Raw genomic sequence first — 24489 nt, forward strand, 5'->3', positions numbered from 1 at the left:
TCACTCACACTTTGTCTTGGCACCTTCAGTGTTCTAAGCTGTTCTCTGGGGTGGCATAAAAGTCTTTGCAGAGATGGGTTAGGGCTACACTATGGGGATAAGCAAAGGGTGAGATAGGAAATGGCCACAGGAAAAGACAACAAGAGATAAGGGCCAGCAGAGACTTTGGGTAGCCGTAAGCACTCTAGGCCCAGGTCTAGGACTAACCCACTAGGTAACTGAGGGCAGTTTTCTCTAACCTCAGTTTTTCCAGGTCAATTGGTGATGTAGGCATGAGGGCTTTGGTCACTTGTCTGTCACTTCCAGTTCATAGGTTTTGGACTTCCTAGGATCCCCACTCCCAGGTACCTGCAGTCCCCACATGCACTCCCAGCTCTGCAGGACACCCTCCTCAATCCAGTAAACCCCAGATCCTGTGCTGGCTGTGGGGCCCACAGGGATTAGTGTCCAGAGGAAGGAGGATCGGGTGACGTGAGCAGTGGACAGAGCTTTAGAAATGGTTCCCTGGGAGTGCTAATCCCTGGGCAGTGGCCTCTCTGGCAGCTTCCCAAAGAGCTGGGCCAAGGCGCCTGGATGGTGTTTCCACAGGATAAGCCCCAGGGTGTGTGGAATGAAGACCAAGCCTGTTGGTCTGGGTTGTGGCTTTGTAGCAGAGGCAGAGATGGAGCATGAAGGTGGCCAGAGTCCTGCCCCCATCAAAGCCCTCTGTGATCCAGTCCCCTTTCCAGTACTTCTTTACTGGCAAACCAAAGGAGCTGACTGGGAAGACACCAAGCATTGCACAACCAGGCAAGTGGCAGAAGCAAGATGGAGGACATGGAGCTGATACGGCAGCCTCCCCAAGCTCAGTGGAGACCTGCACCTTTCAGAGTCGAGTGGATTGAAGGGACCATGGGTGGCATCTTGTGCTCCCCAGTCCATCCGCAAGTTCCCCATTCCTATGTGTTCACCTCCCCAGTAGATCTGAACAAACATATGAGCTGGGTCATAAATGGTCAGACTCCAAAGCCAACACACCAGGAGACTTCCCTAGATGTTGTAAACTTGTGCAAGTCTTTGGGGCAGAATCCTGGGAGAGTCTTACAGGGAAACTGTAGCCCACAAATAAGAAAGGATTCATCTAAGATTCCACATTCAAGGTCAATGTCAGAGCTAGGCGGAGAACTCTGGGCCCCAACTTCTAGCCAGGGCTCCTTCCATGTGCCCAGCATTGTCCTGTTCCCAAGGGTCTGTATCCAGAGTGCTGAGAGGCAGGCTCTGGTTTGGCGTGGGCTCCACAGTGTCAGATTACTCAATAAGCAAGGTAAGCACAGGTTTACTTGTGCTTATTTTCTAATCTGTAGTAAACAGCTCTACTTTTTTTAAAACCATGTCTAAGACTCTACCGGAGTCCTGGTGTGGCACTGTGGATTAATGCACCAGTCTGCAAACTCATTTGTCAGTGGTTCAAGCTCACCAGCTGCTTCTTGGAAACCCTATACAGTGTTGCTATGGGTCGGAACTGACTCAATGGCACTTAACAACAACAATAACAACAAGATTCTACTAGAATCCGTCTCTCCCAACCCCACAAACACCTTCTGATGGAATCAAAGTCTCTTTTTAAATGTATAATCCCAGCCAGGGAGTACCTAGTAAGCAGGGAAAGCATGGGCTCACTTGTGCTGACTTACTACCTTGTAGAGAAAAGTTTCTCATGTTTATGTTTTCCCCATACCATGTGAAACTATTCATTCCAGGTTAGTAAGTAAGCACAAGTAACTGTGTGCTTCCCTTGCTTACTGGGCACTTCACCCCTGGCCCCGCCCCTAGGTTGCACCACCTTTGTCCCCAGCCCCAGGAGCTTGGTGTGGACACTAGCCCCAGATGGGCCCAGCACAATGGACAGTCAATGATTTATGGAGGCTCTTCCTGGGGGCCCTTCTCCCGGGAGTACCGGGCACCTGCTGCTGGCTCCTGGACAAGCTCCCCAGCGTGACAGGGCAGGGCGTGGATTAATCAATGATGGATCCGGAGGGAGGGTCATTCCCATGTGGGGGGGTCCTGCTAGCACATTTCTTGAACATACCCACCCCCAACTCTTTAGTTCCTGGTTGGTTTCTCTGTCTCAGACTCTCTCATGCACACAAGCACACAAACATTCAAACACCTTCTTACCAGCCTCCCTGTCCCACCTGCCCCCTCAGCCCTCACTCTAAACTCTGAACTTCTCCACCCTCCCCTTTCCCTCACACCTACCAGAAGACAGAGAGAGAACTTTTAATAAACTAAGCCATCCGGAGGTTTTAAATAGCAGAATCGGAAAGCTTGACAGTGCTCCAAGTCAACATTTCCAGTCTGTGTTTGTAGGCAACCAGTTCTCTGAGAGGGTAATAGGAATGACTTCCAAGGGTGGGTTTAATGGACAAATAAGTTTGATGATCACTAACTTGAATAAAGTAAGGTGGCTTTGTTTTTGCCATGGAGAACTTCTCAAAACCTCTACCATTCTAACTTGCATGGCAAATCCGCAAAAGGGTCATGTGGTTTCCATACTGGCCTCATCTCTGGCCTCCTTGCTATGAAAATCCATGAACAGTCCCCCAAGACAATGCTGTCATTTTGGAAATACCACAGAGGGCAGGTGACCTATTGAAGCCCATTCACTCGATCCTTGGCCAGGCAAGTAGATGGCACCAGTTGATAAAATCCCAATGACTGCTAGCCTTCATTTCATATCTAACTTTCTAGGATTTTTTTCATCCAGAAATCTCCCCCATGGCTGCCTGAGGTGGCTTCACACTTACATAGAAGTGGGGAAATGGGCCGGAGGCTGGGAGCCCTCAGAATGTTCTAGAACTTAAGGGCCCATGGAAGCATTCCTCGGCTTGGTATCTCTAGGTTCCACATTCCTGGAGGCAGATGCAACTGCTCCTCCCAGCCCAGGAGGTCACTGGCAGCAGCGGAAATTCTTGGAGTTCGTCTCAGATGGAAGGTGCTCCAAGCCCATCATGATTCAGGCGCATCAGCGCCTCCGGGGAACTTCACGAACTGTTTAACAGACCTTCTCACCTCAGGGCCCAGGAATCCTCCCACAGGGTCTGGAGTGGAGACATCTTCAAGTCTGCAAAGGGGTAGATAGCAGAAGTGAGGGGGCCAACTCAGGCAGGAGGCAAAGACAGAGAGGGTAAGGAGGATAAGGAAATGCCTGAGACCTTGTCTTTGCTGCTGAGACCCAGAAATAGAGGTGAACGCACAAAGAGGCATAATGCTGGAGAGTGGGCCATGAAGGCTTGTTTCAAATTGCAGATATATACTTGGTAGTTGGCAATACCAGACAGTCTGTTGGAATCAAGAACCACACCCTGTGGCTGTGGAGAGGTGGGAGAGGCTTCCTCAGAAACCAACTTGGGGGTCTGAAAGGTTCCTCCACTCATTCTCTGTCAGTGACTTCACCCAGACATAAAGTCAATTCCATCCACCTCGCCGCGCCTCCTTAGACGAGGAACTCAACCTTCACAAGAAATACCAGCTGGGAGTGAATGATAAATGAAAATAGAGACTGCCAACACTCTTATCAAATATAAAATATATTATACGTTTCTCATTGCAAAAAAAATTCTCACTGTCCCAAACAGAAAACTAACAGCTCATGTGTAACCAAGTCAAGCAAGTAGGCTAGAGTTTAGAGACCTTAGGTCTGACAATGACAATCAATGGTGGACGTTAGCATCCTGGACCCGAATGTGGTGAGTGAGGGCAAGGGAGCCTGGCCTCACACTTGGCTCCTGGAGGTTGGCTTTGCCCAGTTGACAGATGGACTGTCAGCTTCACACTCAGCAGATGTCTGTCTTCTCTGTGATCAGGGTGTGGTAAAGTGCCCTGGAGTTGTTCAAAGAGAGAAGCCCTGGAGGGACGCAGGTTAAACGCAGGATGGTCGGCAATTCAAACCTCCCTCAGCGGTTCTACAGATGAAGCGTGTTTCTTCTATAAAGACTTACAGCCTTGGAAGCTTGATGGGACAGTTCCACTCTGTCTTCTAAGGTTGCTATGAGTCAGAATGGGTTTGGTTTGGTTTGTTTTTTTATTGTTCAAAGACTTAAGCTAGAGTTATGGGAAGTTTCCTTGGAGTAAAAACAAACAACCCCAAAGTTGTGAGATGATGGCATTGCCCCTGGCAGACAGTGTGGAAGGTCTCGAACAATCCAGATGAACTTGCAGTTGGTTTTTCAGTTAACAGACAGATTCAGTGAGAGTCATTCTACTTCGAGGACTCAACGTTACTCTCTGAACTGAATGCATTCCTGCACACCCACAAAGTGATATCCAGAGCATAACAAGTTACATGGCCAGCCCCTCCAGCCAGCGACTGTAGACTTATATGACAATTTCATTGATCTGTTTTTGGTCTACTATCTGAGTTCCTGAAAAGTATAAGGCATCTATATACCTATTTGTTGTTATTGTTTGTGCTATCAAGTCAATTCTGACTCACAGTGACCCTGTATAGGGTTTGCGGGGCTTTTAAATCCTTACAGGGGCAGAAAGGCTTTATCTTTCTCCTGTAGAGAGACTGGGAGACTCAAACTGTAGACCTTGTGGTTAATAGCAGTCTGGGGCTTTTCCAACAGCACCACACCATTTAATATACCTAATTAAATCACTTCTTTTTTTTTGGTAGCGTAGTGGTTATGAATCAGGCTGCTAACCTCAAGGACAGCAGTTCGAAACTACCAGCTGTTCCACGGGAAAAAGATGAGGTTTTCTGCTCCCGTAAAGATTTTCAGGCTTGGAAACCCTGTAGAGGGTCAGAACCATTCCACGGCACATAACCACCACCACCAAGGTGTTTGAAAACAAAACAGTTCAAGTTACATAAGGATTCAGGGCATCTATTGGCTATTTTCAGAATGTCTAATGTTTCCCATTCTTGAGAACTTTTCATATTTATTAATTCTTTGGATTTGCTCTTTGGGATCGCTTGTTCACTGGGAGGCTCCCTCCCTCTCTCTGTGTCCAGGTGCTATGTGTCTCCCTCCACATTATAGATCTCTTTGTTTGCTTAGTCGTTTTCCAGAAATGTACCCCGTTCCCTGCTAATGTGCTGCCTGCCAGGCCAGTCTTCTCAACCAATGTTCCACGGGAGGTGTAGACTGGCTTTGGGGAAATTGAGCACAACACCTAGTGGTGATACCTCAGAAACAAGACTGTGGGCAGCCTGCAAATGTTAGCTACATAAAGAGTCCCTGAGCATGGCAGTTCACACAAAACCAGGGACAGGACCTAGCCTATGAGTTAGCATTGTTTGGAAGGTTCTAAGACAGAGCAGGGAGTTCTGGTGTAGCACTGCATTTGCTAACCACAAGGTTGGTGGTTCAAACCCACCAGCTGCTCCTTGGAAACCCTATACAAGGTGACTACGAGTCAGAACCAATTCAATGGCACTTAACAACAGGCCAGAGCAGAGATGAATCCAAACAGCGTATTGTTGTTGTTGTTAAGTGCCGTCCAGTCGGTTCCAACCCACAGCAACCCTGGATAGGGTTTCCGAGGAGTAACCAGTGACCTTGAACCACCAATTAAATTACACCTCACATACAGATGCACTCATTGGAGTGGTGAAGGCCCAGTGACAGAATTCCCACCCTCTATGCAGGGGACCCTGGTTCAATTCCTAGATACCACCTGGCCGCTAGTGGAGGTTTGCTTTTACTATGATGTCGAATAGGTCTCAGTGGAGCTTCCAGATCAAGATGAACTAGGAAAAAATGTCTAACATTCAACTTCCAGAATTCAGCCTATGAAAGCCCCAGATCATAATGGTCTGACCTTCAACCCATCATGGGAATTTATAGGTCGTAGCAGTAACTACAGTTTAACAGCAACAGCCAAACACAAACTTTTTTTTAGCCTGCAGCTTATTGGTTTGAAACCACTTTTAAACAAATTGAATGCTTTCTTCCCCCACACCCACCCCCCAGGAGTGATGTGCAAATTATATAACAGCCTGATATAGCAGAGGTACCAATCCATCAGAGCTACCTCACAGCTGGTGCCAGACAGTGCTGAGTTGTGGGAAGATCCAGGGGAGGCTGGAGAAGGACCCAGAGAAGTCATGGGGGGCGGGGAGGGGTAGCGCTTGGAGGGTTCAGAGAAGATGGGAGTATTTTCATGATAGGGGAGGCGATACTGGCCCGTACAATTGAAGATCAGTTTTGCCTGCGCTCCGTTCCCCATCAATACACCAGAAAGAACAGAAAAAATAAGCAAAATTCTATGTGCAGTGAATGTGGTTTCGTTGGGATGCGGTAGAATCACCTGAGCAGGACAAGCTCATTAAAATTGCTGCATACCCTTTCCTGTGGGCTTCTAGGCGCTCCAGAGCCCAAGGTCCTTCTGAGGACTAATTGTCCCTGGAGGGCTAGGGAAAAACCAACCCTCTAGGTGAGGGCCCCACCTACCCTTCCTGCCAATAGATGTGCCACCTTTTCCACACTGAGGACAGTAAACATCTCCACCTTAGGGTCCTGGGCCCCTGAAGCGGCTCCTCCTTGGCCCCTACTCAGCAGCAAATTCCACACGTGGTCCTCATTGTATTCTAACCCTAATGAAAACAAGGTGTCATACCCAGCAACTGGTCCATAAAACATTAATCACTGGCCCCCTCCCTGAGAGGCTCTGAGCCTTGAAGGTGTGACCTGCAAGAGGGATGGAAAAATCCTAATGGTCAGCACGTGTCCCAGCCACGTCAAGGGTGGGGTCTTGGCACCAGTTGCTCCAGTTCTTTTCCAGATCAACTCCTAGCTTTGTCTCCAGGAACCATGATGACCAACCCAGGAACCCCAAAAGGGAAACCTTGTATCTACCAAATCCTCCAAGGTACCATGCTTCTTAGGTCCATGTGGCAAGAGGCAACCTTAAGCCATTCACACCCATTGATCTGGGTTCTTTCTGAGTCCACACAAGGTTTTGAGATGAATAATGATGCCAAGGTCAGGGCCATAGTTGTGGGGTACCAACCACATCGAAACTTCGATGCATCGATATTTGACTAATTGACTGATCCTACGATGGTTTCAAAGATCAAGTCTCCTTCCTACAGGCCTCTTAGTATTTCTCTAAATCCTGGAAAGAGGAAATCTGATGATCCTGGAGGAGAAAATGAGATACCCAAAGGGAAACATGTGTTTACAAGGATTCCAGATTTCTGAGCTTTCAAAATCCAAGACTGACTGAGGCAATGCTTGACATCATAGAATTATCTGGTTAAAATGCAACCTCAGCCTAATGTGAACATTCAGCCCAGTGACCTGGCTGATGTTCTCTCCAATATGGCTTGAAAAGTATTTTGGAAAATTGTGCACACTGGGTCAGTGTACCTAAAAGGCTTCAGAACAAGTGAGGTAATCCTGGAGCCACAATATTAATGGAAAGACAAGTATTCTAGGATTCAGTGATGCTAGATTATACTTCCTTCTAGGTCATGAGCAGATTAAATTCCTTCTGGTACAACTGAACTACCCCATATGCAGGTCTCAGGGCTGGAACACCAGAGAGTCTGATGGAGCAAGCAGCCGGTGGTTTGGCCCCAGGGAGGGCCCAGTCTGAAGGGTGATGATGTTCCCCACCCTACTCCCGCCTCAAAGTATTTCATGTGTGCAGTTTCCTGAATGCTCAGCAGCCTAGGACAAGGTTTTAATTAAAGAAGCTTTTAGGAAATTTACTCTCTCCATTAAAGTCAAATGAACAAAACTGAAAAGATCTATTGCCCAAGGAGCTCCAGTTGTTTCCAAACACCTCTCTGTGTGCTGGGCTGCACAGAACATTAGCAAAACAAAGACAAGGATGACTCTAAGGTTGGAAGATGAGAAAGAGTCTGGAACAGTCTCAGCCTCTATGATGTTGTTCCTAGTCCTGGGGGATTATTTTACAGCGCATTATGATCCCTCAAGTATAGCTTTGACCCTTCCCTTCTCATAGACTTCTTATAGAAGAAGACAGTCTCCATGTGGGCAAGTTCAACCTAATGAAAGGGGGTAGTCAGACCCTAGAGAGTATTGTGGAGGCTGGCATGAGGCCAGTGCCAGGGGAGTGGCCTTGAACCCTTGGACCAGGTGCCACATGTTTCTCAAGAGGACACCACATCCAGCTAGCCTTGGAATGAACACAGCTTCTCCTGAAGTTGAAGGTTCCTCGGCTGGCCACTCTGTTTCTTCTCTTCTCATTCTGTAAGCAGAGGAAACTTGTCTGCTAAACTTAGTGCTTAGAGCACAGGCTCTAGTACTACAAAGAGGAAATAGTTCAGCTCCATCTTTAAAGCAAAGAAGAAATGAGTTCAGACTCAAATCCTGCCACAGCCTGCTCTGTGCATGGGGCCAGTCATTTCCTCTTTAGGGGCCTCATCCCCTGCTTTCAGTGGAGCAGGGATGCTGAAGAGATAAGCTCTAATCCACATGAAGTCCCCCATAGGATTCTTACACACAGTAGATGCTCAAAAAAATAAGAGTGTCTGTCTTCTTCAGACCCTGCATCTTGACACTAGGATTCTAGAAGCACTGGAATTGGGGTGGGGTCAGCTGTGATGGAGGCAGATAAGCAGGGGTTGGGGTAGGTGGCCAGAGTCCACACTGAGGACTGAGAAAACTTCACTGGAGTGACCTAGTCTTGGCCCCTCCAAGACTAGCTGGGCCCTTATAAAGTGAGCCGTCCCTTATGTCACCATCAGCCAAGCCCCCCAGAAGAGGAACAGTGTTGGGGGCTGGCGGCAGCAGGATCTTCCCAGACACCCTTTCCCTGCTCAGTCCATACCCAGAGCAACATCTGCATGTGTGACCTGGTGGGATTCTAGAACATTGAGGGCTTTCAGAGTCTCCCGGACACTGGACTTCAATGGAGGCACAAGCATGCCCATGGTGGTGGTGGTTGGGTGGTTGTGTGCTGTGGAGTCAGTTCTGACTCATAGAGACCATGTATAGGGTTTCCAAGGTTATTAAGCTTTACAGGAGCAGAAAGCCTCCACTTTATCCCACAGAACAACTAGTAGTTTTGAACTGCTGACCTTGAGGTTAGCAGCCCGACTCATAACCACTGATTTACCAGAGCCGTTCCCATATTCTCAGGCACTCAGTTTCCCAATGCAGTTGGCCCTGATTTAGAAATATTGTTGCGAGTGTGAAGACAGAAGGGGGGAGGGGGCAGCAGTCTCAGTTTAATATAACCTATGACTTTGGTTTGACCCATGACGTATGTCTAAGTCTCCATGCCTGGTGTGGCCCCCAGTTCTCAGGAGGCCATGAATAGGAAGGGGTTCTGTGGGCTCCGGAGGACTGGTCAACTTCTTCCAACCCACATAAGCGTTGGGGTTGCAAAGGGACAGGTGCTAAGGCAGGAGTGGGACCGAGGGGTCTCATCTCCTCACGGGTTTCCTGCCTCATCCGGGCACAGTCCAGGCCTCTGTAACCTATGTTCTCAGGTCCTCTCTGTCTGGGCTGACCCCTTGGGAGTCTGAAGAAAGCCAGACCCCCGCAAAGAAATGAACAGCCTCAGAGAAGTTGGTGTGTGATTGAAGGCATCCGTGAACCCATAAGGCCCTCAAGGTTAAGAAGCCAGGGACTCAATTTCTCATCCTCTCTTAGCTACTAAAGGTCACTTTCATGATCAGCTAAGTACTGCAGCCCCTGGGAACCCTTTACTGATGTTCTCAAACCAGTCAGTAGCCTCCCAGCATGTTTTGTGGATTCCTGTGGGCAGCATTAATCTCACTTGACTCTACTGGGCAAATCCACCTCCTCCAGAAGACTGAGTTCCCTGGAGCCCAGCCTGTGGGCTCCAGTGTCCAGCTCCCACAGAGTGGTGTCGGGAAGTCTGACTGAGTAAGGGAAAAAGGGAGACCACAGCCACCTAAACAGCTCTCTGGAGTTGGTAGACTTCCATCACTTTACCCATCACTTCCATACTCCAGAATCACAAATGGTTCCCAACCACCCCATTTCAGCTGGGAAGAATTAGTGCTATTGGAGCAAGACAGAGCCTCCTCTTATATTGGAGCCCCACTGAGCAGGATCAGATAGACTTCTGGGATGTGGCAGGTAGTGGTCCCCCTCCTCAAACTAGGCCCTTTGGATGGGGACCTAAACCCCTCTCAGATCCAGGGACCCATTGTGGGGATGGCACCGAAAGTAGAAAATTGCAAGGAGCCTGGAGGACCTTTACAAGTCATTTTCCTTTATTTCCTTATCATAGAATGAAATATCAATTCCAGAGAGACGGATATGCAGAGCAGACAGATTCAGGGGCCTGTACGTACTCGGCAGGACCAGGCTGAGAGCAGGTCTGACATTCTTCCTTTTCCATCACAACCCTCCTCACCCCTCCTGGCTCTGCCCTTTGCCGAGGCAGAAACTTAGAAGTTGGGAAGGAGCCAGGTCCGTTTCTTGGTCCAGGAAGTAGCTAGACCCGGCCTTGGCTGGGAGGTCTGGCTGCATCTTTATCTAGCTGCGGGAGCCTTGTGTGTTGAATGGGCTATAAGTCCCTGCTGTGTAATTGGGAGCAGAGTGTTCAGCTGTCACGCTGGGTAGGTGCCTGTTAAGGGCCTCCTGCTCAGTTGTGTCTCCTGGTTTTCCTCCCCTTCACGGCTTGAGTCGCAGACGGTCAAACTGCTCTGGCCCTGGTGAGATGAATGGATTTGTGGCCATCGAGCTTAAGAATTCGGGCTCTGAACTGCCCTTGGGCTGCACCAGTTGTGAATTTCAGTGAGTCAAAACTAACTCATCCTCCAGGTGAGCCCGGGGGACCTCAGAGAGCCGGTGCTGGATACCCACGCTCCCAAAGCCTCCTCCTCCTCAGGATAATCATCTGCTTCCAGAGGGCCATTCTGTCCTCAGGTGTGGGGCTTCAGATAAGCCTTTAACACATACTCACACACATGTGCAATGGAGACCAGCACCATACTGGCAAGAGGAGAACTGAAGCCATCACCAAGGTGATGTAGTGAGAGACAGGTGGGAAGGACCAACCGGAACTCAATTTACCAAGCATCATCCTCCATCTTTACCCTATAAATGACCTTTGTGGACTGGCAAAGCCTCTTTACAAGGGGCATGACCTAGACCTCCATGACCTAGACTGCCTGTTATCTCTGCTTTGAAATGTGTGTGTTTCACACACACACACATACGTGCATAGATACAGCTCTACACTTTGGGAAAGAACATAGGGCAAGTGGGAAAAACAGCAAAGGTCTAGACTGTGTCTTCTAGAACCTAAGGTGTGTTTATGCTTAAAGAAACCTAGAGATGGGTCTCAGAACCTTGTGACCCACCCTGACACTCCCACTGTACAGATGGGGTCCCCAAGGCCTCGATATAGGGGAGATCCCAAGGGCATGCAGCGAGTCCAAAGAGGGAGGACTCTAGGAGCAAGCGAAATGGAAATGGGGAGATTGTCTGCAGCTTGGTCCCTACCACTTCATGACCTGGGAGCTCTGACATCAAAGCACCCTCAGGGTGCTTGCTGGGAGTTGGAGACCCAGGTCCCAAAGGTCCAAAACAGTAATGGCGGAAACCCAGGCACCTGTGGAGGTGAGGTCATGAGCAACTTTGGGATGAGGGGGCACTTTCTGGCATACCTCCCATCATACCCTGAGAGGACAACTTAACTTAGCAAGCAGGTCCCTCTCTCTCATCTCCTCAATTATTTCAAAGGAGCAGATGATTGATAAACCTTGGTCCGCAGGAAGTCCCGAGGCCAAGAAACAGAGAAAGAGAAAGAAAATGACAGAAACACCCCCAAACTCTGCTTGACCGTGAAGGCCTAGCAGGTCTTTGGGAAGAGACTTTGGCCAGCTTGTCTACAATATGGTTCCTCCCCTCCCCTCCCTCCGCCCGCCCCTGTCCCTGCCCCCACAGTAGATGCCTGGGCCAAGTCCCCTCTATTTGGGCTTCATCTCCACCCTGGAATTGATGTCGTCCACATCTAGGTCGTACTCCTCCACGTGGCCGCTGGTCCACACCTTCACGCGGTCCGTGAGGTCACTGTTGCGTGGGGCCAGGATGAAGTCGTAGATCAGTACAGCCAAGGCTCCCCCGATGAATGGCCCCACCCAGAAGATCTAGAAAAGGAACAAGGCCTGCTCAGAGGGCATCGCGTCTGCCCCATGCTCGGAAAGCTTCTCCCGGTTCCCTCCCTCTCCCGCTGCAATATTGGAGGGGTTCTCTCCCACCTCTTTTCAGTAAGGCCTGGGAGAAAGGTGGGCAATACAGAAGCACAAAGCATTCAGAATGGAATTCTGAGCACCAGTGGCTAGTGATGCAAATGGCTAATATGTTTGGCTGCTAACAGAAAAGTTGGAGGTTCAAGTCGACCCAGAGGCAGCTCTGAAAAAACAGCTTGGTGATCAACTTCTGAAAAAATCAGTCACTGAAACCTCGATGGAGTTCAGTTCTGCTCTGAGGCGAGTCAAACTGAACCAGCTGGAAGAAGTGGCCAAGTGGGTGATACTTGGGCTTAGGGATGATTTTGTGGCCCCCAGCCACATGGCATCAGTCCTTCTGAGTGGTGTATCTGTCCTCGCCAAGTCTTCCTGTGGCCTTAATAAGCGTGCCAATCCCAGGTACCCAGAATTAGCCCTAAACCATGACTTGCAGTTGTGGGCATTTCCTTGACTCTGTGCGGCCCAGCACAGGGGGCCTAGCCTGGCCAGTACTAACTTCTTCTGGAAGACAGCCACTGCCCATTCATTCAGGAGGGCTACAGAGATCATTTTGCTGTTGTTGTTGCTTTTGTTTTTGTTTGTGTATGCATGCTTTTCTATTGTTATAAAAATATAGATAACCACAACCACAGAGGTGGTTTCATTTGATAAAAGGTTAGCCTGGAGCAAACACATGTACACCAATAACTAAAATCCTCTAAGCTTTTGCTTCATGTCGAGGTCCTCTTGTCAGCCCATCATCTCCTGAGGGCAAGTCCACCACTTCCTCATTGAATGCATCAGCAAATGGAGCCTCCAAGAGAACAGACAGCCTGCTCTGGAGGCTGGGAAGTGGCAGAGCCTGACTGAAGTCCCGCACATGCCGTTGGAGTGATGTGGACCCAGGTCAAAAGGGACAGGCCTGACTTCACCTTGTCTCCAACTTGAGTTTCCTCATCCATCGGTGTACCAGTCACGGTGCCTCTGCCCAGCTTCTCCTCAGCCTCCACCCACCCACCCGCCGCCTCATGGGGCAGAGCAGCTCACAGGTGTGACATGTTGACCGTGTGGTGGAAAACCCCCTACCCCTCCATGGGTAACCCCAAGACTGCCTACCCAGTGATTGATGAAGTTGCCGGTGATCACCGCAGAGCCGAAGGACCGAGCAGGGTTAATGCCACAGCCGGTGTAGTCAATCTGTGAGGGGAGACAGAGAGATGGAGAGAAAGAAAGGGAAGCAGAGAAAGACAGCAAGGTGTAAAGCAAGCTCCAGAGAAGGATTAGAGGCAGGAAACAGATGGAGAGAAACAGCAAGGGCAGACAGAGATATAGAAAGATGGCGAGGGAGGGGCAGGGAGAGAAGACACACAAAAATCAGTAAGTGGGGGCAGGGGTAAGGAATGCCCAGACCCAGAAAGAGAAGAGGACACTGACACAGAAAAGTCCCACTCCATGTTTTGAGCCCTGTCTGTGGTCCCATTCTCTGCCCACCTCGATGTCCACTCCAGCAAACCCCTTAGCTTCTTGGCTCCATGCCCCCTGCCCCTGGAAGACCTCCTACTCACCGCCAGCAGGTGTCCCAGTGCCACAGAGAGGCCGATGGCCAGAGGGCCAGAGCCTCCAAGGTCGCGGCGTCTTCGGTCAGTGGTGGCTAGCACGCACAGCACCAGCTGTAGGGTGCCAATGATCTCGATGCCCAGGCCTTGACCGGGGTTCACACCAGGCGCCAGCTGTGGGAAGAGGGGCAGCCCGGTGAGCAGGGTGGGAAGAGAGTTAGTTGTAAGCTCCCAAGCCCTCATCACCTGCACAGCCCCTCCTGCAAGCAGCACAGCAAATAGCCCAACGTCTGGAACAGGGACCTCGTCCGCACGCCTCACCTGTTGTTGATGTTACACCCCTCTCATAGCATAGTGGTTACGAGTCGGGCTGCTAACCTCAGGGTCAGCAGTTTGAAACTACCAGCTGTTCCTCGGGAGAAAGATAAGGCTTTCTGCTCCCATAAAGCTTTATAGCCTCGGAAACCCTGTACAGGGTCACTATGAGTCAGTACCGAATCCACAGCATATAACCACTACCATCAGTGCCTGCCAAGGCCCTGCCCATCTGCCTAGAGGTCAGAGAGGTCTGGGATGTGGTGGGGCTTCCAGTCCAGACCAGGAAACCCTGGGGATGGCCAAGGTCATGGGCAGAGAGTTGAGTCCCAGGCATGGAAGGAGCAACAAATGAGTTTGGGGGCCCTACTAAACCACTGTATCTTACCCCCAAGTCCAGCACATTCAACACTACCGCTGCTGCATCTCAAATTCCCAAAGCCAGGGGAGGCTTCTTCAGCAAGCTTTTCCCCAGCTCACTGGTGGCCTCCACCCTGGTCCAGTGTCTGTGTCTCTCCATCTTTCCCTCCCTCCCTCTCTCTAGCCACATAAGCCCCGCCACCACCACACTGTCTGGCTGCCACTTGATCCTGAGTCACTTTTAGAAACATGACTCATGGAAAAAGAAGGGAATGGTAAGGCCACAGAGTCCTCCCCCAGCAGCGGCCCCAGGATCCTCCCAGGGAGCCCCACACTCACCACAGGGGAGTTGGACCAGGTTGGCAAAGGTCCACTTGCAAAGATGCCCAGATGTGACCACCTAGTCTGCCTTCTCCCAGTCAGGGCTGGTGTGGGCTGCTAAGCTGGACAGCTCACCTGCCACATCCCATCCTGAGGGTGCTCCTAGGCCAAAGGCATTTTGCAAAATCCTAGGTGGCCGGCAAGGCTCCACGCCTCCAGAGGTTTTCCTGGTCCCACCCTGAGGCCATCTTACAAAACAATTCTCTTCCCGCCTTTGTCTGCAACCCTGGATTACAGGGAAAATGACTCACATCCCCTCCTCTCCCTCGAAGCCCCAGCTCTGGGCCTCTCCTGGCAGCCCCCAGAGTTGTGTCCTTTGAATCAGCTAGCCCATTGGGCAGTTTTCTTCTGCCCCCAAAGCTAGGCCGTGGAGGTAGGAGCCCAGAGTTCAGGTCCTGGCTTCCACTTGCTGGCTCTGTTATCACGTGCAAATGCTTTTTCCTCTGAGATCCTCAATTTTGCCATCTGTAAAATAGGTCTGCTTTTCCCTGCTCACTCTCCAGAGCAGTTGGGCAGTTCAAAGGTAATAGGACCATCAGGGGGGCTTTTGGCTCCAGAGACAGAAATCAGTGTTCTAGCCCTTGTTCCAGTTGTTTCTCACCACATCCCCAGGATTTGGAACAGGTAGAGGGGAGAGGGACAGAATGAATTCTGCTGGGGGCAGTGCAGGGGTGTGGACTCGAGAGGGAAGGTCACTGAGGCTGCTGGGAGAAGCTGTCTGTAGCTGGGGCGGCTCCCTGGAGAGGTGGCTGGAGCCTAAGGGTTTGGTTCTGCTGCCCCACATACACCACCTGTCAGGCCAACTGTCCTTTGTGTATCTGAACGCTCTCCAAGCTCATGGTTCCTTTTCCCTTACTACTCTCCAGAGCCAGCCTAATTGATCGCTGGCAGCAATCCTGGACCCAGCCCTTCCTAGCTGATTAACAGACTAAGTGACTCTTCAACACAGCCAGCCTCAGAGTCCCCGCCCAGCCCAACCCTCCTGTCCCACTGCACACCACTGTTAGCTCATCCCCTCCACTAGGAAGGCCTCAGGTCTGGAGAGACCCAACCACAACCTGCTGCAGAGCTCTGAGCCCTGGGAAGGGGAGGGGTCTGTCACTTCCCCTGAGAACTCCAGGAAGTACCCTCTTCCTGGGTGCCCAAAGCTCCTAGCCTTCCTCTCCCAATCCACCACCACCACCACCACCATCAGGAAACCTTCCCTGACTTCTCCTTTAAGCACTGCATTCTCTCACATGTGGAAAATAGTGTCATTCTGAACTGGGAGGGGGCAGTCAAACACCTGGCAAAGCTTTGTGTCCAGGAGAGAGCAGGTTGTTGTTAAGTGTGGTCAAGTGGGTTTCTACTCACAGCTGCCCTGTATAGCTTTTCAGAGACCATAAATCTTTGCAGTAGCAGAATGCCTCGTGTTTTCCCCTGTGGAGTGGCTGGTGTGCTTGAACTGCAGACCTTGTGACTCTCAGTCTAGTGCTTATCCTACAGTGCCACACCAGGACTCCAAAAGAAGAGGAAGAAAGCTCCAAAGAATCCATTCAATATGAGCAACTGCTTCAATTGAACCAGTCCCAGTTGCCGTTGCTTGTTATTAAGGGAGAAAAAAATGTTTGCTTAAGGAGCTCTGGTAGAGTAGTGGTTATGAACTGGGTTGCTAACCTCAGGGTCAGCAGTTCGAAACTACCAGCTGTTCCATGGAAGAAAGATGAGGCTTTCTGCTCCTGTAAAGGTTTACAGCCTCAGAAACCGTGTACAGGGTTGCTATGCTTTGGAACCGACTCCACGGCACATAATAAAAACAACAACTATCCCCCAAGTAGTTTTGCTTGTCCCAGATCTTACATTTCACTAAAAAAGCCAAAACAGTAACAACCCATTGAATACAGTTGTAAAAAAATATAGCTCTCTCGTTTCATCTGCAGCATGAGAAAGGCCAGGAAGCAGCTCTCATTTGTAGATCTAGCCTCGTTATTCCACTGCTCAATTCAGAGCCCACCAGTCTTCGTGTAAAAGGAGCTCTGGTAGCGTAGTGGTTATGAATCTGGCTGCTAACCTCAAGGTGGGCAGTTCGAAACTACCAGTCGTTATGTGGGAGAAAAATGAGGCTCTCTGCTCCCGTAAAGGTTTATAGCCTCGGAAACCCTGTGCAGGGTCACTATGAGTCGGAACCAACTCCACAGTACTTAACAACAATAACAAGTTCTGGTGTAAAGAGCTCTGGTAGCATAATGGTTACAAGTTGGGCTTCTAATCTCAAGGTCAGCAGTTCAAAACTAACAACAGTTCCACAGGAAAAAGATGAGACTTTCCGCTCCCATAAAGATTTACAGCCTTGGAAACACTATACAGGGTTGCTATGAATTAGAACCAACTCCATGGCACACCACCACCACCAGTCCTGGTGTGGTGCTGTGGGTTAATGTGCTGGACTGCAAGGTTGGTTTGAACCGCAAGGTTGGCAGTTCAAACCCACCAGCCACTTCTTGAAAACCCTGTACAGGATCAGTATGGGTCGGAACCAACTCGACGGCACTTAATAGTAACAGCAGCAGCTCTAATAAGTCTCCTGGATCCCTAGCTGGAGTTAATTTCTGTCCCCAAGCCACAGGTCCTGTAACTCTGATATGTAGGTGCCTCATCCTCCCTGGCCTGGAAGCTTGGTGAGGACAAGGATGGGGAACCTTCAGCATTTCCCTGCCCAGAACTCTCAGAGGTTCAGCTGTACAATGACCGAAGTGACCAGGAAGATGGCTTTTCTAGAAGCCCCACCCTCTCTCAAGAGAGCCTCCAAATGGAAACACTTCGGACCCAAGGCTGGGAGATCTTTATCTCTCTGACCCTCACAGTGAGCCCATGTGAGGGCTTAATGAGATGACTGTTAAGGGAGCAAAGGCCCAGAAAGGAATACATCTTGCCTAGAATGCTCCTTTCCCAGGGACCTGTGTACCCGCACACTCATAGGCCATGGCACTGCCTACCTACGTCCAGCCAAGGGACCTGGTTGTTTCCAGTTTGGACTTGTTGCTGGCAGAAGGTGGCCCTGTGGCTGCCAGCATGTCCCAGGGATGATCTCTCCCAGCAATGGGCCCCAAATCCTCCCTGTTACCCACAAGCAGGTCAAGCGGGGTGACTTCCAAGGCCCAGGCATGCTGGCACCCCATCTTTGGAAACAGCAAGCTCTAAAACCAAGCCTGGCTGAGGCTCTGAGCATCTGCTCTCAAGGAACAGGGCACAGTAGGCACTGAGACCTGCCCACCTGTCACAGCACTGGACAGTGGGGCCACTCCGCGTCTAGAACTGCCTGCATGGGCGTTCATGTGAGTAGCCACAGCTGTGTGTGATTGTAGCCCAGTGCTGATGGAACACGCATAATAACCAGGTGTGCATCTCCTTTTCTTTTAAGTATGAAGATGAAGAGCGTTGTGATACCGCTAATAAGTGAAAAGTCCGTCAAACAGGTATAAAACTTCTCGGTCTATACGCACCAAGCAGAGTCCAAGAAAAATGACATAAACAGGGACAAGGGTAAGAAGAGAATTTCATCAATCCACTTCCAGAATGGAAGCTTTTAATGCCCATCTCTCAGAATTAGCAGAATGAAGCAAAAAGTATTAATAATACAAACAGGATTTGAACTACATAATGAACAAGCTTGATATAAGGAAAATATGTACAACCCTGTACCTCCAAATTAAAGAAAAAACAACATTCTTTTAACCGCATGTCAGACATTCAGACAAACTAATCATGTCCTGTCCAAAAATATCTCAGCTCTCTCTGAGAATCGTCACCACCCAGGACATTATTCCTTACCGAGGTAGTCTCTCTGTGGTATGTCAGGGGTCTCTAAGTAGTGTGTTGGGGGTGTCTGTGTGGTATATAGAGGGGTATCTGTGTGGTTTGTTGGGGTTTCTGAGTAATATAGCAGGAGGTCTCTATGGGGTATGTCAGGGATCTCTGTGTGGTATGGTGGAGGTCTCTCTGTGGTATGTCGGTGGTCTCTGGGTGGCCTGTGTCCCTGGTGACTGCAGCTGTGTGTTTGAGACTGGACACCTGACGACACTTCTGAGTGCACTGCTGACCACGTCCCTGGGTGTCACACTCCACAGGTGCTTACATTAGTAGGGGAGAGAGAGGAGAGAGGAGGGTCCCCGGAATAAGAGGGCACTGGGTCTCAAAGGGCCCTTTATTTGCTCCCAGAAGCCATTTCATCTTCCTGATGAGGAACAATACACAAAGTAATGGCTTCCTCCTCCCCTCTTCCCTCCCTCTTTCCCTCCTTTCCTTAGCCCAGGGCCGCCCCATCCCTCCCAGCACAAAAAGGAAGAAATTCTGTGGAGGAGCCCCACCCCACCACCCCACCCTTATGGGTCCCAGGACCTGAGGGTGTCCATTGGGACTTGGGAATGTAACCCAGGCTCCTGTGTGTTCCCCTTATGTGCATGCATGTGATGTGCATATGTATTTGGCACATAATAAGGCAGGGAGGCAGGAAGCTGGGCTTGTAGCCTCACACAATCTCTACTCCTCTGGGGGTCTCAGTTTCCCTATAGTAAAACAGAACCAGGCTCACAGTCTAGCCCCAGAGAGGCCCCAGGACTCCCCACTCCCTGACATCAGGCTGCACCCCTGGAGCGAGTGTCCACCACCTTCAAGGCCAGGATCCAGAAACCTGAGCACAACTCCCCCCGGGGTCATCTCAACCTGGGTGCCAACATGGCATAAAGCGTGTGACATGAAACCTCCCCCCACTGGATGCAACCCCATCGCCAGGTGTCCGAGAACAACCTCTGCCAAACAGGTTCTATTGCAAACCTTTAGTGACAGGGGGGCTCCCTGACTCAGAGGCAGCCTCCTAAAAAATCCTTATCCCACCCAAGCAGAAATCTGCCTCACAAGGGCCCATGCCTCAGTGCTGTGCTTCTGGGCACTGGAGCACTAGTGATGAGGGAAGGGCATTCTCCAGTCATCTCTAACATCTTCAAATTGGGATTTTTCAGCCTCGGCGTGTACCCAGTCTTTGTACCAAAGCTCCGTGCAGCCTGGCCACCATGCTGGCTGACACTATGGCGAGAGCCCCTCTGGCCTCCAGTGAGAGGTCCTGATTGAGGGGCACTGGACAACCCTAGGCTTCATGGACATTTTCCTGTCCACACCTACAGGGCAGGACTCATGCATGGCCCCCAGGGAGGCTGGAACCAAGGACTTCCTTTGTCAGTAAAGGTTTCCTCAGTGAATCCCAAAGAATGAACAGGGGTGTCTGACTGGCCTGGAGCAAGTCTTGGGGAATCACCTGATGAGTAGAGCCCTAGAGAAATGGGGACCCTGGGCCCTGATGCTCCAGCTGGGGAGAGAGGACTGCATGGAATTGCCTTGCGATGAACAAACAAACGAATTACTCCATTTCAGCAAAGCTGACTTAGGAAGCTGAGGGGTGACGTGGGGGATGCAGGGTGGGGGCACCACATAAGGTTTTGGGTCTGACCAAGTGCTTTCAATCTGAAGCACCCAGTGGGCCCTGTCAAAGGTTTCTGGAGAGGGTCCTGGCATGGCCACATATTGAGTGGGCAACCCTGGGGCTGGCTGGGCAGCTCCGAAGGTTTTAATGAGGAAAACAGCCTCCGAATATTCCATCACGAGGTACTTCCCCCTCATCTGGTTCTGGCTGGAAACAGTAATTATATGTCCCAGATGTAGCACCACCAGCCAGCCCCCAGCCAGCCCCCAGCCCGCCCTGTGCAGGCTGGGCTGGGCAGGGATGTCGGAAAACTTGTTTCCCCTTACCCAGCCTACCCCCAAGCTCCGGAGGGGGAAGGAGAGGCCCCCCAACTCTGTGAGAACTGGTGGTATGGAAGGGATACTCTCACTCTATGACTGGGGAAACTGAGGCATGGGCAGGGAGAGTTTGAGGTCAGCCCCTGGTGCCGCAGGTAGAAACATTCTGCAGCCCAGAATCAGCAAGGCCAAGAGGAGACCTCAGATTGGTCTGTCCTATGCCTGAGCCCCACAAATAAAGCAAACCCCAGAGTCACAATGTTGATTCTGATTCATAGCAACACTTTAGAACAGAGTCCAGCTGCTCCTTAGGGTTTCCGAGGCTGTAAATCTTTATGGGAGCAGACTGCCTCATCTTTCTTCTGTGGAGCAGCTGTGGGTTGGAACTGTTGACCTGTAGGTTAGCAGCCCAATGTTTAACACTATGCCACCCAAGCTCTTGTGTTTATGGTTCGAGGTTACTGAAATCACAGCTCTGGGACACCCCAGGACTCCAGCCCTCTCCATTACTCAGAGAGACACAGGTCTGAATCCTGAGTCCTCACCGCCCTAGGACAACATCTCACCACAAAGCCCCAGACCAGTCAGACCCAATAGCTTCCAGTGGCCTCCCCCTGCTCCCTTTCATCTATGGAATCTCCCTCCTCTCCCCATTCAGACTTGCATGGCATCTCCTCCCTGAAGCCTTCCTGACCCAGCTTATCACACCTGCCTCCTGCCTCCTATCTCAAACAGCTGTGCACAGACTTATCTTGCTCTGAGCTGTGGGGTTTCCCAGACAGGAGAGCAAGGCTGATCAGCCCAGAATCAGCATCCAGCACTCTGCAGAACTCAGCTGTGCTTGCTGGTAGGGAGTACACATGAGGGAGCCAGTGAGGGAAAGAGTGAAAAAAAGACTTAGCTGCTGACCATCATCTTTCATTTCCCCAAGCTTAGCCATAATCTGTTGTATCCCTGTCTCACAGCTGAGAACTAGGGCCACATGGGATATTAGGAATTGAATCGCTTACACTTAGCCAAGACTGGCATTTGACTCTTAGAACCTTGCAGACTGGACAGAGGCCATGGTGTCTCCAGGGCGTATCCTGAGTCTTGACTCAGTGAGGAGAAAGTTGTCCCCACCAAGTCCTCGGGGGACACCCCTTGACTCATCCCAACCACTTCCTGCCACTTCTTTCCCTATTTTCCTTGGAAATCTCCATGCCATGACCCGCTCCACCCAGGTTTGGGCCATGATGGCCTGGGGCCAGAGGTTCTGTGGAAGCTCCCCAAGGCCGTGGAGGAAAGACTGTATCACCTGCTGGCCACACTGATCTCTGTCCCTTTTGAGGTATCGAGGCCACCCCCAGGTACCTTCAGATCCTAGGTGCCCAGTGGGAGCCTTTGAGGGAAATCTTTTCTGCTTCTAGACCCAGGATTTGTGCTTCTGAGTATAACTGCTGACCCTAAGAGTCCACTCTGGACAGTGGAGTGCCCAAAACACACACCATCACAATATTCCATCCCTTGATCATCTCAGCCAAACCTTTCTGGGAAGAGTCATACCCTCTATAAACAAAGGGGGTCTTCTGATAGTATGGGCATAGCCAAGCGACATCAAGTAACAGAAAGTCAAATCCCTGGATCCCCTCCTTTAGCTTTAGGGTCTTCAACTCCATAACAACTCAATAACTTAGCAGCTGATAAGATTTGAACCCAGGTGCCTGCCTCCCTGGCCCCCACCCTATAATACTCCTCTTTCTCCTCCATCTGTGAATTGCCCAGCCCGGGTATGGGCTGACTCTGGAGAAGGGAGGCCTGGAAGGGCATGGGCACCAAGCAGGGCGTAGCCAGGTTAAGATGGGCACAGAAAGTGCCCCGCCCTCCCCTTATCTGCCTGGGATGCCCACAGGAGACAGGGTAAAGTCTTTGCCAGCAGATACATAGGTTCTGCTTCAGAGTAGGAGGAGACCCTCAAAACTCCTCATGAGGACCCTCTCCCTACCCCTATCATGTCCAGCTGAGACCCAGGGAGAGGTCTCACTGACATCACCTAACTCTGGCCCCACTGGAGAAGCCCAAGGCCCAAAGTAGCCTCTGTCCCTTAGATCCACCACAGCCACGTCTTCTCTGGCTAAAGTCTAAACTCCAGCCCGCAAAGCTAATCTTCAATCTTGGGCTGAACAGAGGTTGGCTCAACAAGAGACCCAGCAGAGGTGTCACTGTGGCACATAAAGTGCTAATCTTTTCTGTCTTGGCCGTGCCAGCTGCCCTCTGTACCAGACATTCACCAAGCCCGCCCCCAGCAGCTTCTGCCTGAGACAGCTGTAACCATTGCTGTCTGCTGTCTCCTAAGAGCCCTCACTGGCTCCCTAGCGATCCCCATTCCCACTTGCCCTGTCCGCTTCCCACCAGTCTCCGCTCTCTAGACTTGACCATTCCACTCTCTGCTCCTTAGCTTCTCTCTCTCTTTGTGAGTTTGCTGGTCCCCTTGGCCCTCTAAGATGTTCTCCCCTCCATGACTCTCAGGCCAAAATGCACCCAGTTGTGGCTTAAACTAAGTCTGAGTTTGCACTTGGCAAACTTGGATTTAAAAAAGCCCAGGTCCGCAATAGCAGGCAATCACCACCAACAACCGACACTTAGCTATGCTAAGCAACCCGGGAGGAATTTTTTTCCATAGTTGCCACCCAATTACCAACATCTGTTTATCATTAGTGACCCCAGCCCAGATGACATGAATCCAGGAACAGTGGGCTCACACAGTTACATACTCACTCAAGCACATTCACCCAGCAGCACAAACATACTCACAGACATACTTCCAGAAACATACGTATGCAGACATGCATGCAGTTTGCACAAGCTCACACACATATACACACGCCACACCTGATAGTGCCCATGGACTGGAAACAGAGCCCAGAGAAGAGGTGGCATGTCCCCAGCTCCTTGTCCTCCATTCCAGTCCCCACTCCACATTGTAATCGAAGAAAACAACCTCCGAGCTGCTCCTGGTACAGAGGAGCCGTAGAGGGATTTTTCCTTGGAGGTGGTTTGTTTGGGAGATCTCTATGAATGTCAGGAGCTGGGAGTGGTGGCCTGTAGGACGTTATGCTTCAGCCAAGCTGGGCACCTGGGGCAGGGTGGCTGGAGACAGTGGCTTGAGTTTCCCCAGAACCCAGAGCAGCAGGAGGAGGGAGCTAGCAACACAAACAGGGACTGCACAGAGAAAGCTGCAGCCCAGAAGCAAGGCATTGTTGGCCCCAAGGTTAACAGCCTCCTAAGCTTATTCCTCATAATAGATACTCCACAGGGAGCACTGGTAAAACCATTATTCTCTGATTTTCAGCTTTCCACAGTGCCTGGAAGAAAGCAGGCTGCAGGCATAGCTGAATTCCAGCCCCAACTCTGACCCCAATGTTTGCATGACCTCCAGTAACCTTGAGTCCTCCCAGTTCCTCAGTGTCCCCATCTGTACATGGGGCAAAGGGGTGGGACCAAGGCTTCTTCTGTTCTATTCTAGAACCACCCCCGATCCCAAGTGGAGAGCCAGCTCACCCCATTGAGGCCGAGAGAGTTGTTGGACAAAGAGGAGGTGATGCCCGAAAGGATGGCAGCAGCGACGATGGCCCCGACGCATTGAGCAACGATGTACAAGATGGCCCGAAGGATGCTGATCTGACAGCTGAGCAGCAAGCCCAGCGTGACTGCTGGGTTGAGGTGGGCACCACTGATGTGGCCCACGCTCTGGGCTAGAGTGGCAATGCTCAACCCAAAGGCCAGGGACACCTTCACGATGTCCTGGGATGGGGCCACTGTATTATTGCCCACCACCTGATAGTTGAAGCCCAGGGCGGACCCGATGCTGATGAAGACAAATAGGATCATGGCCAGAAACTCAGCTACCACTGCCCTCCAGAAGAGCTTCTTCTTGAACTCGCTGGCCATGCTGGC

The 24489-nt window shown here is 50.8% G+C and overlaps 1 protein-coding gene across 4 annotated transcripts; it reads right to left on the reverse strand.

Annotated features, from left to right (window-relative positions):
- Positions 1-11908: 11908 nt before the first annotated feature.
- On the reverse strand, positions 11909-24483 carry AQP1 (aquaporin 1 (Colton blood group)). Of its 4 annotated transcripts, none has more exons than XM_006832162.1 (5): positions 24395-24483; positions 24094-24208; positions 13735-13899; positions 13286-13366; positions 11909-12088 (listed from the first exon to the last, which is right to left on the reverse strand). In XM_006832162.1, exons 1-5 carry the CDS (start codon positions 24481-24483, stop codon positions 11909-11911), a joined length of 630 nt encoding a protein of 209 aa, XP_006832225.1. The 4 variants fall into 4 exon arrangements, with proteins under 4 accessions (XP_006832225.1, XP_006832223.1, XP_006832224.1 ...); XM_006832160.1 differs by having other exon boundaries at positions 24094-24301; XM_006832161.1 differs by having other exon boundaries at positions 24094-24213; positions 24352-24483.
- Positions 24484-24489: the final 6 nt, after the last annotated feature.

Source organism: Chrysochloris asiatica, unplaced genomic scaffold, assembly GCF_000296735.1.
Source record: "Chrysochloris asiatica unplaced genomic scaffold, ChrAsi1.0 scaffold00006, whole genome shotgun sequence".
NCBI classification, from domain to species: Eukaryota; Metazoa; Chordata; class Mammalia; order Afrosoricida; family Chrysochloridae; genus Chrysochloris; species Chrysochloris asiatica.